The sequence below is a fragment of the Chinchilla lanigera genome, unplaced genomic scaffold (assembly GCF_000276665.1).
Source record: "Chinchilla lanigera isolate Chin_1 unplaced genomic scaffold, ChiLan1.0 scaffold00033, whole genome shotgun sequence".
NCBI lineage: Eukaryota > Metazoa > Chordata > Mammalia > Rodentia > Chinchillidae > Chinchilla > Chinchilla lanigera.
Genome location: NW_004955434.1, coordinates 10,375,504 through 10,389,775, shown reverse-complemented (window position 1 = coordinate 10,389,775; position 14,272 = coordinate 10,375,504). Strand labels below are relative to the sequence as shown.

Below are 14,272 nucleotides of genomic sequence, written 5' to 3'. Positions count from 1 at the left end.
GGGTTTTAAAAAGGTGAATGATCCTGATTCGAGACTTAGTGACATCATCCTGACGTTATGGGAGAAAGGATAACCAGCGTGCTGTGGACACAGTAGTATGTAGTACAGAGGTTCAGGTAAGAGACAGTGGTTGGTATTGGGGCATAAAAGGGGAGAAAGTCTATAGAAAACTAGTAAGACTGGGTAATGTATTACGAGATGGAACAGGTGAAGAGACTAAGAAACGCAGGTGAGTTTAGCTCTTTGGCATGAAGAGGTGGATACAACCTCATTTACCACAGGTTGGGAGAGGAAGAGGATTTTACAAATGTTTGTGAAAATCAAGAGCTCTGTCTGGACTGATTTTGGGACACTAGTCAAGCAAGCAAATGTATATGGAAATTTACGCTCAGGGGAGATTAGATTTCAAAGCAAAACTTCAAAATAATACCTTAGTATTTAAAGTGCCCTGACTAGACGAAGCCATGTAGAAATCAAGGGTGAAGAGAAAACAGGTAGTGCTTTAGGGACACTGAAATCTGGTGAGGGGAAAGCACTAATAAGGCCGAAGAAGCAGGTGAAAAATTAGGGTCATATAATGCCATAAAATCTAAAAACAAAAAACAAAACAAAAACACTGCGCAACTTCGTTGAAGATAACAATACGTAATGTAACAACCACTGTGATTCCTATCATTTTGTTCTGAAACCCTGTATCATTTTCACTGTTTTTGCTTTGTTTTGTTTTTGTCTATGTTGTTGGTATTTTGTTGTTCTTTTTATTATTATTCTTCTCTTTAAAATAAAAAGACAAAAACAAGAACAAAACAGAAAGTACGTGACCAATACAGTAAGGAGAGGACTGAGAAACGATCACTGGGATTGAAAACACAAAGTTACCTATAAGCCTTCCAGAGGCAAATAACTAAGGAAAGCCAGCCCAGAGTGCTGAGGTTTAAGCAGGAAGAAAGCAAATGGGAACAGTCCGTGGAGGCAGCTTTTAAGAAGGTTGGCCATGAAGGAAGCAGGGAGCTGGGAAGCAGCTGGTGGGAGAAGTGGAATCAAGGGAAGTTTGTGTGTTTTGAAAATTCATGAGATTCTAGGATGGTAATAAGAATGGTCTTGTAATGGCAAAAGGAACTAACTGCGAGACCAAATTTCTTGAAGGGAGAAAGGACACTTAATTGTGAGACCACGAGAAGGGTTTTGCATCTTTAACTTTAGAGGAACTATGATGACTACCATGGAAAACTTCAGAGTGTGACCATGCAGGTTAGCAGTAAGTGTGCCAGGAAGAAGTTATATCTCTTCCCCTTTTCTCTCACCCAGTGGCCTCCCTTGTATGACAGCAAGCATCTTTCTAACAGGCTGGGAAAAGCGCAAAGGAAATGGAAAGAATCTCTTCTTCACAATGAGGTCAGCTACCCACTTCTCACATTATTTCTGAGTATGTCATACATCTTTAAAACCCTCAATGGCAACAATTTGGCCCATGGCTTAAAGAGGAAAAATAATATTCTTTAACATGGTATTTAATGTTCATTAAACTTTGACCAGACATATTTTTTCCAATCTTGGTTCTAATGACTTATTGTCATTATTGTCATTAATTTTTCAATAGCTAAAACTATGCACAGAAATTTAGATTTTGACAAATATATTTAGCTTTGGAGCTTTGGTCTACTCAGCAGCTTAACAGGATTAGAAATAGTAATCCACATACGCACTTTGTCAGATGCTATCATATAATATATACTTAATAGTAATGAACAGTACTACACAATATAACAGGAATATCTAATGCAGTGGGACATCTAGAAAGGCTTATGAAGGAAGTCATTTTTAAATGAGAAGCTGAAGGATGAATATCATCTTGAAGCTAAACATAAGAAAATATTTCCAAGAAGAAAATGTATCAAGTGTAAAACTCTGAAGAAAAAAGAACATGACTTATTTAAGAAGATGAAATCTGGCTAGACTGTAGCCTGAGTACTTTTGGAGATGGAAGAGGAAAGTGATGAGACATTGCTGGAGGATGTTCTAAGTAACGTGCAGCTTTCTGTAAAGCCACATAAAGCCTTTGAACCAAAGGAGTAACACATCATTATTTGCATTTTTAGACTCCATATTAGAGAATGAATTGTAAGGACTGAACTGGGGAACACTTCAGAAGTTGTTTCAATACAGTTATCAATGCCAAGTAATCACTGCCTGTAATATTTTCAGCACTTTGACACATATTATGTACTTTTAAAATTTTGTTGCTAGTGGTTCAGATACACATTTCACATTTGATTCTCAATAAAATGAGAAAAACAAATAAAACCTGATGATCATACCAGTATTCTTCCTCTGGGATTTTATCCAAAGGTGGATTGAGGCAGTAAATATGATAGGCCATATTACACTCATCGCAGAGGAGCTGCATGTTGGGTTCACGTTTCTCGCCACATTTATGACAAGAGCACGTGTGACACTTCTTATCTGGGTCTCCACCACACAGATCACATTCTGGGTCATTTTTCCCTATTAAGAACAAAATTAAAACATCTCTTAATTTTCACACTAAATAGTTTTATAAACAAAAATACACAAAACTAGCATATATCTTTAAAAAAAAAAGAAAGGAACCAAAAGCAACAACCAAGTGGTAAGAAAAAGAATAAATGACTAGTCATACTGTGATACTCAAGGGCAGAGTTGTGAACTTAGGGCACCATAAGGTATCTTAAAATTTCAAGGGAAATATAATTTGTTGAACAAAAGTACTTAGTAAATGGAACTGGTTTCTATTTCTTTTCAATTTTGGGTGCCATGAAAACATTACTGAGACATTAATGGTTCAATGAACTAAGAAAAATTGAGAAAACTCTAGGCAAGACCTTAGACAAATGCCTTTATACTCTTTTCCATTCAAAGAATATAAATTAACACTTTGGATCCTTATTCCTATTAGATAAGCAAAAATTAGTATTTAGTATTGATAAGAATTTGGAGATAATGCCATACTGATGGTGAGAATGCAAATCTTAAACCATTGGAAAGACCATTTGACAATTAGAAAAATTCAGATTCCTTTATTGGAAGGCATTTTTTTCTTTCTATTGTTACACTGAAAATAAATTTGTGTTGTCTATAGTTTTAAACCTCCTTCCAAGTTATTCCCTGGTCAGTAAAACACAAAGTTCTATCATGTACATCACATACAGTCTAAACTTTAAAAAAAATCCATACTTAAAAACTTTCCATCTGCAAATGAAAGAGGATGGGCTCCAGGCTTCTCAATCTTGAAGATTTCTTCTATAAATATTACCCTGCAGTCATTTAATGTTCCTTCTGAGCCCCTGTTTTAAAAAGCAAGAAAAGTTAATTAACGTCTAAAACAAAATCTACACAATGTCAAATGCTAATTAGAAGTCAGTTTGGGAACTCACTGATTTTGCCCACTTACAAACTGACATTACATCTATTCTAATCAATCTGAATTTTTTTAAAAACAACAAACACAGTGCCTCGCTATGTAGTCCAGGGCTGGCCTTGAACTCACACTCCTCCTGCCTCAGCCTCCCACATGCTAGGATTACAGGTGTTCACCACCAGGCCTAGTTATCACTTTTAACAGTACGGAGAGTTCAAAAAAATTAGTCATTTAAAGTCAGGTATGCTTTCACAGTATCATCAGAAAGAAAATTCACAGACTTTGCTTCTTAGATCATCCGGCAAAAACAGCTATTTTAGACATTTAGCCTAAAAAACTACAGCACTCTGGCAGGCCAAAGCAAGAGTCCAAGTTTGAGTTCAGCCTGGGCAACTTAGTGAGGACATGTCAAAATTTAAAGAGAACTAGAGCGTAGCTAAGTGTGAAGGCCCTGGATTTAATTCCTAGTGCCAAAGGCACAGAGTTTGTTGGGGGAGAGAGAAGGGGAAAGGGAAAGGAAAGCAGATTTTCAAATACAAAATCGTATGTTACTCTCAATTTATATCTATTTGCAAATATTTCTTCAAACTTTTCTACCACGACTGGACTTGTATATTTGTCCTTAATCTCTGAGCTTTTGCTGTGTATTTTGAAGGTACATTATTATATGTGCCCAAATTACACTATTTTATGAAATCTCTTTTTATCTCTAGTAACATATTCTGTGTCATCTTTTTGTTGTTGTTAGCATTTACATGGAGACTTTTCCCATTCTTCCACCCACCGTTTCTTTAAATTCTCTTTTTTGAGCCAGAGTCTCACTGTGTAGTTCAAACTGGCGGAGTTCACTATGTAGCCTTGGCTAGCCTTGAACTCACTGATCCTCCTGACTCATCCTCCTGAGTGCTGGGATTACAGATGCATGCCACCATGCCCCACTTCTTTCAAAACTTTTAATGTCAAGTAGTACCATATAAATGGGTAGTTTACAGTGCACATCCTTTGAGACGAGGAGCCACGATAGAAATTAGATTACCTCAGAACCCTTGATGTGCCGCTCCCAATGACAACTTCGTCATGCTCTCCCAAAAGTCATGTTTACCTTACTTTTCTTCTGTAATCATCTGTCTACCTCTATAAGCGTGTGGATAGTTTTGCCTATGCTTTAAAAATCTCTATCTAGAAATTCCCTCACTGTCTCTTTCTTCCTTGTAATTTTTTGAAGAATTGCAACCTTTAGTGCAGGTTTCACCACAGTCTTGATTATGGTAACTGCATTTCCAAAGTGTAATTAAAATAGCTTTTTTGCTCATCTGTTATTTCCTGTAAAACTCACAAGTACTAACATTTTCTGAAAAAATGTAGACCTAATGGATATTTACACATCTGTATGTTTTTTCTTTCTCCTCTTAAACAGAAAATCCTAGTTCTCAGATGCCTAAAATGCTGTAAACATGTTTGCTTTTTCCTACATTATATGTAATATAATTGCTGAAAAATATGAGCTTTTAGTATACTTTCCCATTTCTTTGGTTATAATATAGCTGCACTGTCAGACCTTTAGTCACTATATACTATACTTTCTTCTTTGTGTCCCTCAATTCCTCTGGGTGGGATCAAACACAGAGGCTTAACAATTGTAGTCGAACACTCTTCCACTGAGCTACATCCTCAGCTCATCAGTCCTAGCTCTAAATGCAGAAATATAAAAGTTTATCACCACTCTTTATGTCAAATTCTCTTTGCTCATCTTGGTTGCTAGTTGAGAAAGTTTCTTAAGAAAATTTCTCAGGAAAGATTAATATAAATAATACCTGTTTTTAATACTGTAATGACGCTTTACCTATATCCTTTATACCAGAGACTAGATTGACTAGATGTAGTTATAATCTTTGGCTCACCTTCTGACTCATGCTTATCTTTCTGGATGCTTCCTTATGAGAAATGATGTTATCTTGTTCCTCATTTTTTCTTTTCTTTCTGCCTTTGTATGGAACTTGACATCAATCTTGTTTTTGCTGATTACTGAAATATAAACTTCCTGAGCTCACAGACACGATTTTACTTAGCTTTCTTGCAAGTTTACAGCTACAGAGCTCATTTTCTTTTAAGAGTTCAAAATTCTGTCAGCTGAAATCTAATCTAACAGAAAGCACATCAGTGCTTGCTTGAGGACCATGAGGTGGTGGTAATGATGCTAAGTGGGCCTGTGAAAACTTCTGGGGGATGACGAAAACGTTATTAGATACAATGCTGGTTTAGATGTATACATTTCTCAATATTTGCTGAATTAAATACTTAACCTGACTATCTACAGGGGATTATTCATAGGATACCCACTCTTCTCCTTATGCAAATCTAGATGCTCAAATCCATTGTATAAAATAAAAAACATTAATTTTTCATTTATATATAACCTATGTACATCTTCCCAATATTTTTTAGATTACTAATAATAATACAGTGTAAGTGTTACATAAATAGTTGTTATTCTGTATTTGGGGGTAAGAAAAAGTCTGTATGTTCAATACTGAACTTCTTTAACAATAATTTATTCATGGTTGGCATAACTTATGCCTCAAAATACTTTTTAAAAAGAAACCATAGAAACTTATTTTTTGAGGTCTCCTGATTCCATTCTCTGACCTTGTTTTTAACCAGATGTTTGTTGCTCTTTTCCCTGTCCTACTCAATCTGGATTCTGCTCCCACTAGTTTCTTTTCAACATGACGCTTTGGAATGGACTGTTAGATGACTAGAGAGCTTACAGGCCTGTAATCTCATCAGGATTTACTGAAAACTGTTTTTACTTATTCAATTTGAGGTTTGTACTCCTATCTTTTCTGCTGTGTGAATCATCTACTGCTGCATAATAAATCAAACTTAGCAGCCTACAATAAAATTACCTTGGTTTATGTGGGTCAGAAATAGGGGAACAGTTTAGCTTAGCAGTTCAGGCTTAAGATCTTTTATGAGATTACAGTCAAGCTCTTGGCTAGGGTTGCTGTCTCATCTGAAGGGTCAACTGGGAGAGCATCAACAGGCTGCCTGAATTCCCTCACGACATGTAAACCAATGTCCTCCAAAGAAAGTGATTGTAGAGTGACCAAAACAGAAAGCATTATCTTTTTATAACCAAACCTCAAAGTGGTATATCTACCACTGCTGTTATACTCTACTTATAAAATATTGGAGGAACTACACAAGAACATTACAAAGCAGAAATCACTGAGGATTATCTTAAAAGACAGCTACCATAATTACTAGTTTATTATGTTGGAGTTCTTGAGCCCATTAAAGCTTTAGGTTGTTCATTCTTTCAACTATTTTGGAATTTATGAGACATGTCACATAACACTGTTGTAGATGTTGCCCATAAGTTTTGGGATTAGATATTTTAGCTGCTTTGTTTTTATATAGGAATTTGAGGAGAGGAAGTCTGTGATGCTGTCAACTTCTGAGCATCCCAATTATGGTCTTTTCACCTTGTATAACTATTTACCTATTTGCTTTTTAAGATAGGATATAAGAAAGGATGAGTTCAGGCTGGCCTTGAACACATGGTGACACTCAGCCTCCCAAGGACTGAGATTACAGGAAAGGGCCACCACACCTGGCTCATGACTTTAAAGAACTCTTTGTGTAAACAGTTTTGAGGCTTTTATTTTAATCTAGTTTGCTGATCTTTGTCTTTAGAATATTTAATTCATAAACAATATGACTGATAAATCTGTTTCTAACATTTTCCTGTTTTTATTTTATGTAACATTTTACTCTGTATTTCTCTATTTTATCTGTTTCAGCCTCAATTGCCTTCTTTTGGGTTCATATATTATTCCAATTTCATTGTAGTATTAATTTGTTAATAAATCCTTCAAATGTTGGTGGTTATGCAGACTAGACTGCAAAGTTGTCATGACAAGCTAAGTGTTCCTTTATTCTGCCATGGAATGCTAGAATCTCACAACTTCAGTTACAAACCCCACCTTTTGCATTATTGTTTCTGTGAAGTTTTTTCCTACACACTTTAAACTTCATTATTAGGGCTAGGGTTAGGGTTGTGAATGTTCTGTTTGTACTTAGCCATATATTTACCCTTCCCCTGGCTCTTAATTCTTTCCTATAACCAAGAAAGTCCACTTGGAAGTAACATTTGAACACAGAAGCAGCCTAATGAACATATCTGTGGGTCAGACAAAGAAACCTAATGAGTATCTCTGTGATGCAGACAAGGCAGAGGGGCCAATAACTACAAAGACCGAAGAACGGGCATACTGACAGGTTAAGCAACATAGGGAGAATAGCATGGCCGAAGCACAGTGAACAGAGACTTAGAAGGTCATGTAAATGTAATATGTATACTCTATAAAAACGGTATATTAGATAATAATATCAGATTTTGTGATAAGTGGGCATAAAAAATTCAGGAGATAATTGAAACCTTAAACTGACAATGAAAACAAAGCTATAGTTTTAGTAAGGTTGAATAATTTTTTTGCTGTAATAGGATTCATACTTAACTTCCAAACATCTAGACTTCACTTAACTAGTTTATAGTACACAAACAATTGTAAAAAACATATTGAAACACAAGAAGTGTGTTTTGAATGTTCTTCCAAGCCAACTGGAAACAGAAAATGACAATTTAAAAGTAGACTTAGAAGTCAGGAATGGTGGTACACACCTCTAATCTCAGTTACTCACAAGAAAGAGTGAGGAGATCACAAGTGGGCAACCGAGGAAGACCCTGTCTCAAAACAAAAATCAGATGCAGATGTAGCTCAGAACTACCTGGGCTGATTTCCAAGTATCCCCCTGCACACACACAGAATGTGATAATTAAAGTCAGAAAGTTCAAGTATATTCACTTTTGGGCTACTTACAACTCAAAAATAGAAACAAGCGGGGAAAAATTACATTCCAAGTTCCCTTATGAAATCTCTAAGGTGATTAAAAATTATGTCTTTTCTTCCTTTGCACCTTCAGTACAATACAAAGGATTAAAGCTGAGGACTCTTTGCACTAAAAGTCTAACACAGGGCCTGGCAGGGTGGTGCACACCTACTGTCCCTGCACTTGGGAGAGAGCCAGGAGGATCAAAACAAGTTTAAGGCCAGCCTGGACTACATAGTAAGACTCTGCCACAAAAATCCAAAACAAACCAAACCAAAAACTTCAAATCTAATGTAACTGACAAACCTCTGGTGAGACTGAGCAAAAGGTCACAAACTAAATTCAAAAACTGAAAAAAAAAAAAAAAAAAAAAAAAAAAAAAAAAGATACTTCTAAAGAATTTTACAATCTAGATGTAACAAATTATTAGACAATTCTACTTCAAGAAAATAGAAACTATGAATAGTTCTACCGTGATTATTACAGACACTCAATCAATCAAAATTTAAAAAAAAACTTCTCACAAAGAATATTCAACCCTAGGGGACTATACAGAGGAATTCTACCAAACATTCAAGAAAAGGATACAAAATTCTATCATGAGACAGAAAAAGAAAATTCCAAACTCTTGTGAATTACCATAATCCAAAAAAGAAAATTAATTGGAGGAGGGCAGGACGTTGCTCTGTAGTTCAGCCTGGCCTTAAACTTTGGGCAATTCTCCTGCCTCAGTCTCCCAAATGATGAGATTTCAGGCTTGCTCCACCAAGCCTGGCATTAGAGTGCAAATTTTACATGCAAATTTCACTCATTAACATGAATGCAAAAATCTTACATGAAATATTGTCAAGTCAAATCTAGAAAGGCATATTATAAATACCTATCTAACTATTCTTATTGAAAACTTTATTTGAAAAATTTGGGGATTAGGAAAAACAAAGCACCTATCTTCTCTTCAAAATGTACTAAAGTGCTCATCTGGTGAATTACCAGAAGAAATCAAATAAAAAAAAACTCACAAAAGATTATCATAAATACTTCAAAATCTACATATAAGTTAAAATTAATAAATCCAATAAACCTAATGGACCATGATCAAAGGTTACAGTATTTGCATTCCTATATACTAGAAAAAGCATCTGGAAAAATTTCAATGGAAGTACACAGAACATTTGAAACCTTTCTAAAGAGTACTTTATGATCTCTGGAAGGAAAGTTTCTTAAGACAGCAAGTACAACCATACGGACAAAAATCTTTCTTGAACTTTGATAACTTGTACTATATTAAAGTTAATAAAACTATTCATCAAATACCCTAAGGGAAAAGACGAGCCCAAATTTGAAAAGATATTTGACACCTATGGCTAACATTGGTCTAGATACAAAATTAGAACTCCTAAAAACTAACACCTACCTAACTACCAACTAGATCCTCATAAATTTTATCCAAACTGCTAATAAACATAGAAAACTGTTCTCATTAGTTAGGGAAAAGCAAATCAAAACCATCAAGATATTACTTTTATTATACACTCTCACCTGATCAGCAGAAATTGTTTGACAAAATTAAATGTGAAATGTGAATGCAGCACATTGTGAACTCTAATACTGGTATGAAATTAAAATAGAGATCAATCAATTAAATGTTTGGTCTTATCTACTGAATTAAAAAGCACAAAGGACTGTAACCCAATGATTCTATTGCTAGACATCATGAACTGTGGAGTAACCAAGGCGCACATGTGCCAAAACTCAGGTAGAAAAGTCACAGCAGTTCCTTAATGGCCTGAAAATAATCAACAGCAGAATGAATTTACAACTTTATTCTACTTATCAATTCCTTAGTGTGAGGGGGAAAGATTTCCAATCATGAAAAAAAGTTCCCATACTCCCCTCACCCCAAATCCCCACCTTCAAGCCGTTCTAGTGTTTCATATTTTTATGTTCCCAACACTTCCAATAAAAATTTACATGACAGGGGACACAGTAATTAACAAGACAGTGTATTTTACTGTTCAGATAGCTGTCACTGATTATATCAATATTTGCCAATCATGAACCTCAGAATAATAAAGTATATTATAAGGCTCACTATACATTTTTTTCTACTTCTTTTTTTGTTTTTTGTTTTTTATTCCCGTACCAGGCATCGAACTCACGACCTTGCGCTTGCCAGGTAGGTGCTGTGCTGCTGAGCTAAATCCCCAGCCCTTTTTTCTACTTCTTATGGTATGTACCTATACCAGAATTTCAAGCTGTGTACAGAAATCTGTAATCGAGCTACACTTTAATCCAGAATATAATACTGTATCTCTGTAGAAAGTTCTAAACGTTTTCCTTAAAATATAAGCTTCACACTAAACATACTGTAAGAGAAAGTAGGTAGAACTCTTGAAGACATAGGGGTAAGCAGAGTTCATGAACAAAACCCAAACTGCATGGAAAATACTTCAAAGAATCAACTGGGATTTCACTTTATTAAAAAAAAGTGAAATTACGCTTTTGCACATCAGAAGAAATCAAGACAATCCACAGAGTGGGAAAAAATTTTAGCCAACTGTTCCTTTATCTAGAACATGTAAAGAACTGAAAAAAGACCAGACTCCCAAATTCAAAGACCCAATCCAAAAGTGGGCATTTGAGATGAATCCACACTTCTCAGATGAAGAAATACAGATAGCAAATAAATACATGAAAAAATGTTCAACATCATTGGTCATTTGAGAGATTCCATCTCACCCCAGAAAGAACGACTATCATCAAGAAATCAACCAATAACAAATGCCGGTGAGGCTGTGGGGAAAAAGGAACCCTTCTCCACTGTTGGTGGGAGTGTAGACTGGTGCAGCCACTGTGGAAATCAGTGTGGAGATTCTCAAAAAAGTAGGATTAGAAGTCCCATTCAACCCAGCTATTCCCCTTGTAGGTATCTTCCCAGAAGAATTAAAAATATCACATCAGAGCAATATATGTGCACCCCTGTTTACAGCAGCATAATCTGTACTAGCTAGACCTTTGAAACAACCCAAATGCCCATCAATTGAGGAATGGATAAAAAAGATGTAGTTTTTTTATACAATGGAGTATTACTCAGCTATAAAGAAGGATAAACTTAAGACTTTATGGGTAAATGGATGCAACTAGAGACCATACTCATAGGTGAAATAAATCAGACTCGCATGTGTAAACATCGTACTGTCCCCCTAGTGTAAGAAGCTGAAAGAGTAAATAAGATTCAAAATGTACAACAGATATTGGAAAGTGGGAAGAAACTGCTCAAAAGGAAGGAGAAACTGCGATAAGGGAAAGGAGAAAAGGAAGGGAAAAGGAAAAACAAATAAGTATATACAAGATAGTTAAAATAGCTACACTACTAATTTCTATTAGTTTATTAAAAAGAAAGGTTTGCGCTTACATTGATCAATTTTTCATGCCATGTCTTGTAACCTGAACAACTACTCTGAAGATAACAATATGCAATGTATTAACTGTTGTTACTCTATTATCTTGTTTTGAAATTCTGTATCATTGCTTTTATTGTTTTTCCTCTTTAAAAAAAAAAAAAAAATCTTCAGCCAGACAAAGTGGTACACATCTGTAATCTTAGCACTTGGGAGACAGAGGCAGGAGGATCACTGCAAGTTTGAGGCCAGCCTGGGTTACAAAGTGAGTTCATGGCCAGCCTCAACTGTATAGTGAAACCCTGTCTCAAAAAAAAAAAAGCTTCAATCTCTAATACCATAAAATAAAGCACAAGCTTTATTCAGTACCTCCTAAGATTCTTTTCCTTATCTAAGAGTTAGCAAATTTTTTATGTGAAAGGTCAAATTATAAGTAGTTTAACCTCTGCAAGTCAGATGGTGTCAGTCCCAATTATTCAACAGTTGCTGTTTAGCACAAAACCAGCCATAAGTAATACATAAATCAATGGGTATTGCTATTCTAATAAAATTTTATTTTCAAAAGCAGGCGATTAGTGCACTGTAATTTACCTAACTTATTTTGTATTTTTAATAAGCATATGCTGCCTCCCAGATCTGTCACTTTGTCACTAATCCAGTTACTTATAATTTGGTAATATTAATTTTAGTTGCTTCCATTATGTAAAGGAAAACTGTGTCATTCTAAAATCTTCAATGTTCAATGTAACAAATCTAGAAGGATTCATGATTAAGAAAAGAGTGCACAAAAATATACACAATGTTGAAATATTATTTATAATAAAAACCTAGAAAGTTTAATCCACATTTTCATTTTTTAGAAGTTAGTGATTATTCACCTAACAAACTCTTCAGAAAAAGCAGACAGAGATGGTGGTGATAATGTTCCAGTAACTGTGAAACTTCCTTCTACTTTTTCACTTCAGGAAAGCATCTAAGAGAGTGTGTGTGAATATATATACATAATTCTTATATAAACTACCATGTTTATATATAAATATTATAAATGCTTTTGAAGGTGTGCTGGGAACTGAACCCAGGGTCTGTCTACCACTGGGCAACCTCCTCAACCCTTTTTACCTATTTGAGACAGCGTCTTGCTAAAGTTGTTCAGACAGGACGCAAACCTGCAGTCTTCCTGCCTCACTGTGGGGATTCAATGTGTATGCCACCAAGCCAGCCTGAAGAATATTTCTTAAAGAATTAATGATGGACATATGTTCATGATTAGGTAGTTCAGGAGAGTTTTTGCATTTTGAATTCTCTTCATTCAGTTTATTAAATTCTGTATGCTGATTAAAAATTAAGGAAAAATGCAGTAAGTATCAGAACTGCAGTAGACAGTTGTTAGGTTGTCACCTACTATTAAAGCAACATAATTATTAAAGTGCTATTGCATATGGTTTCATGTATAAGAATCCTATGAAGAATTTCTCTAGTGAGATGCTCATTTATTTCTACGATTCCTCCAAATTATATCTCCAAATCTAAAGTACAGATGAAGATTTGAGCCACTCTTAATAACAGTTCTCAAATTACAAAACTAATTTTTATAGTACGGAAAGTTCCATCTTTCACAAACTCTATCTTTTTTTCCTTTTCTTTTCTGAGACAGGGTCTTGCTACATAGTTCAGTATGGCCTTGAACTCACTATGTAGCCCACGCTGGCCTCAAACTGACGGCAATCATCCTGCCTCAGCCTTACAGTGCCTACAGGCATGTGTTGCCAAGCTCAGCCGTCTTTACTAGAAACATGTGCCTTCATACCTAAAAAGAACATGCCTCAATTCAGTAACTAAATATCAAGAGAGAAAAATCTTACCCTAGAAAAACTTTCACACGAAGTTCTTTTTTCGTCCTTGAGATTGCCTTCAATGCGGTAATTTCTGCATCATACCAAAATCCTCTTTTTGCTGGATTTTCTACATTGTAATTAACCATTACCACATCACCCACATTTAATTCACTCCATTTCAAAATGGTTCTAGCTCGTGGTCGAAGATCCTTGACATTCATTTGTAGAGTACCACTTTCTGGGTATCTGAGGAGAAAGAGTCACAGAACAGGGTTTGTAGTCATCACCAACACCAACTAAAATTAAGTATGACATACAGAAGAATCTAACTTGCAGAGCTGACCATCTGAGAGAAAAGGTAAAACAAGTTGCAACAATCCTTAAACAGTGGGTGTATTTCATGTTGGCCTCTCACCTGTCCCATGGTGATCTCTCCATGGCTTACAGGATGTCAGGCAAGGGTACAACAACTTTGATAATATGTACTTTGAGAAATATAGTATTTCTCTAGAATACACTATATGTAATATATTTATTTAGTAAAGTATTACTGTTATACTCTGCATGTTCTGAATGAGACTCTACATTTTTCCATATTAATGATTTAATCTAGGGCTTCTACACTAAGCTCCATCCTTAGCCCTTTGTTTTGAGGCAGGGTCTTGCTAGGTTGCCCAAGCCAAGTTCAAATTTGCAATCCTCTTGCGTCAGCCTCCCAGAGTGCCAGGATTATAAGCATGCCTAGC

At 35.5% G+C, this 14,272-nt stretch overlaps 1 protein-coding gene across 1 annotated transcript in view; it reads right to left on the bottom strand.

Moving 5' to 3' along the window:
- The window catches only part of Uhrf2 (ubiquitin-like with PHD and ring finger domains 2, E3 ubiquitin protein ligase), a gene marked incomplete at its 5' end in the record, with an annotated part of 75,420 nt that overhangs the window by 23,515 nt on the left and 37,633 nt on the right, over positions 1–14,272 (bottom strand). The window contains 3 exon segments of the mRNA XM_013516354.1: positions 2,319–2,505; positions 3,214–3,323; positions 13,554–13,772. Of these exon segments, the coding sequence (XP_013371808.1) occupies positions 2,319–2,505; positions 3,214–3,323; positions 13,554–13,772 (516 nt within the window).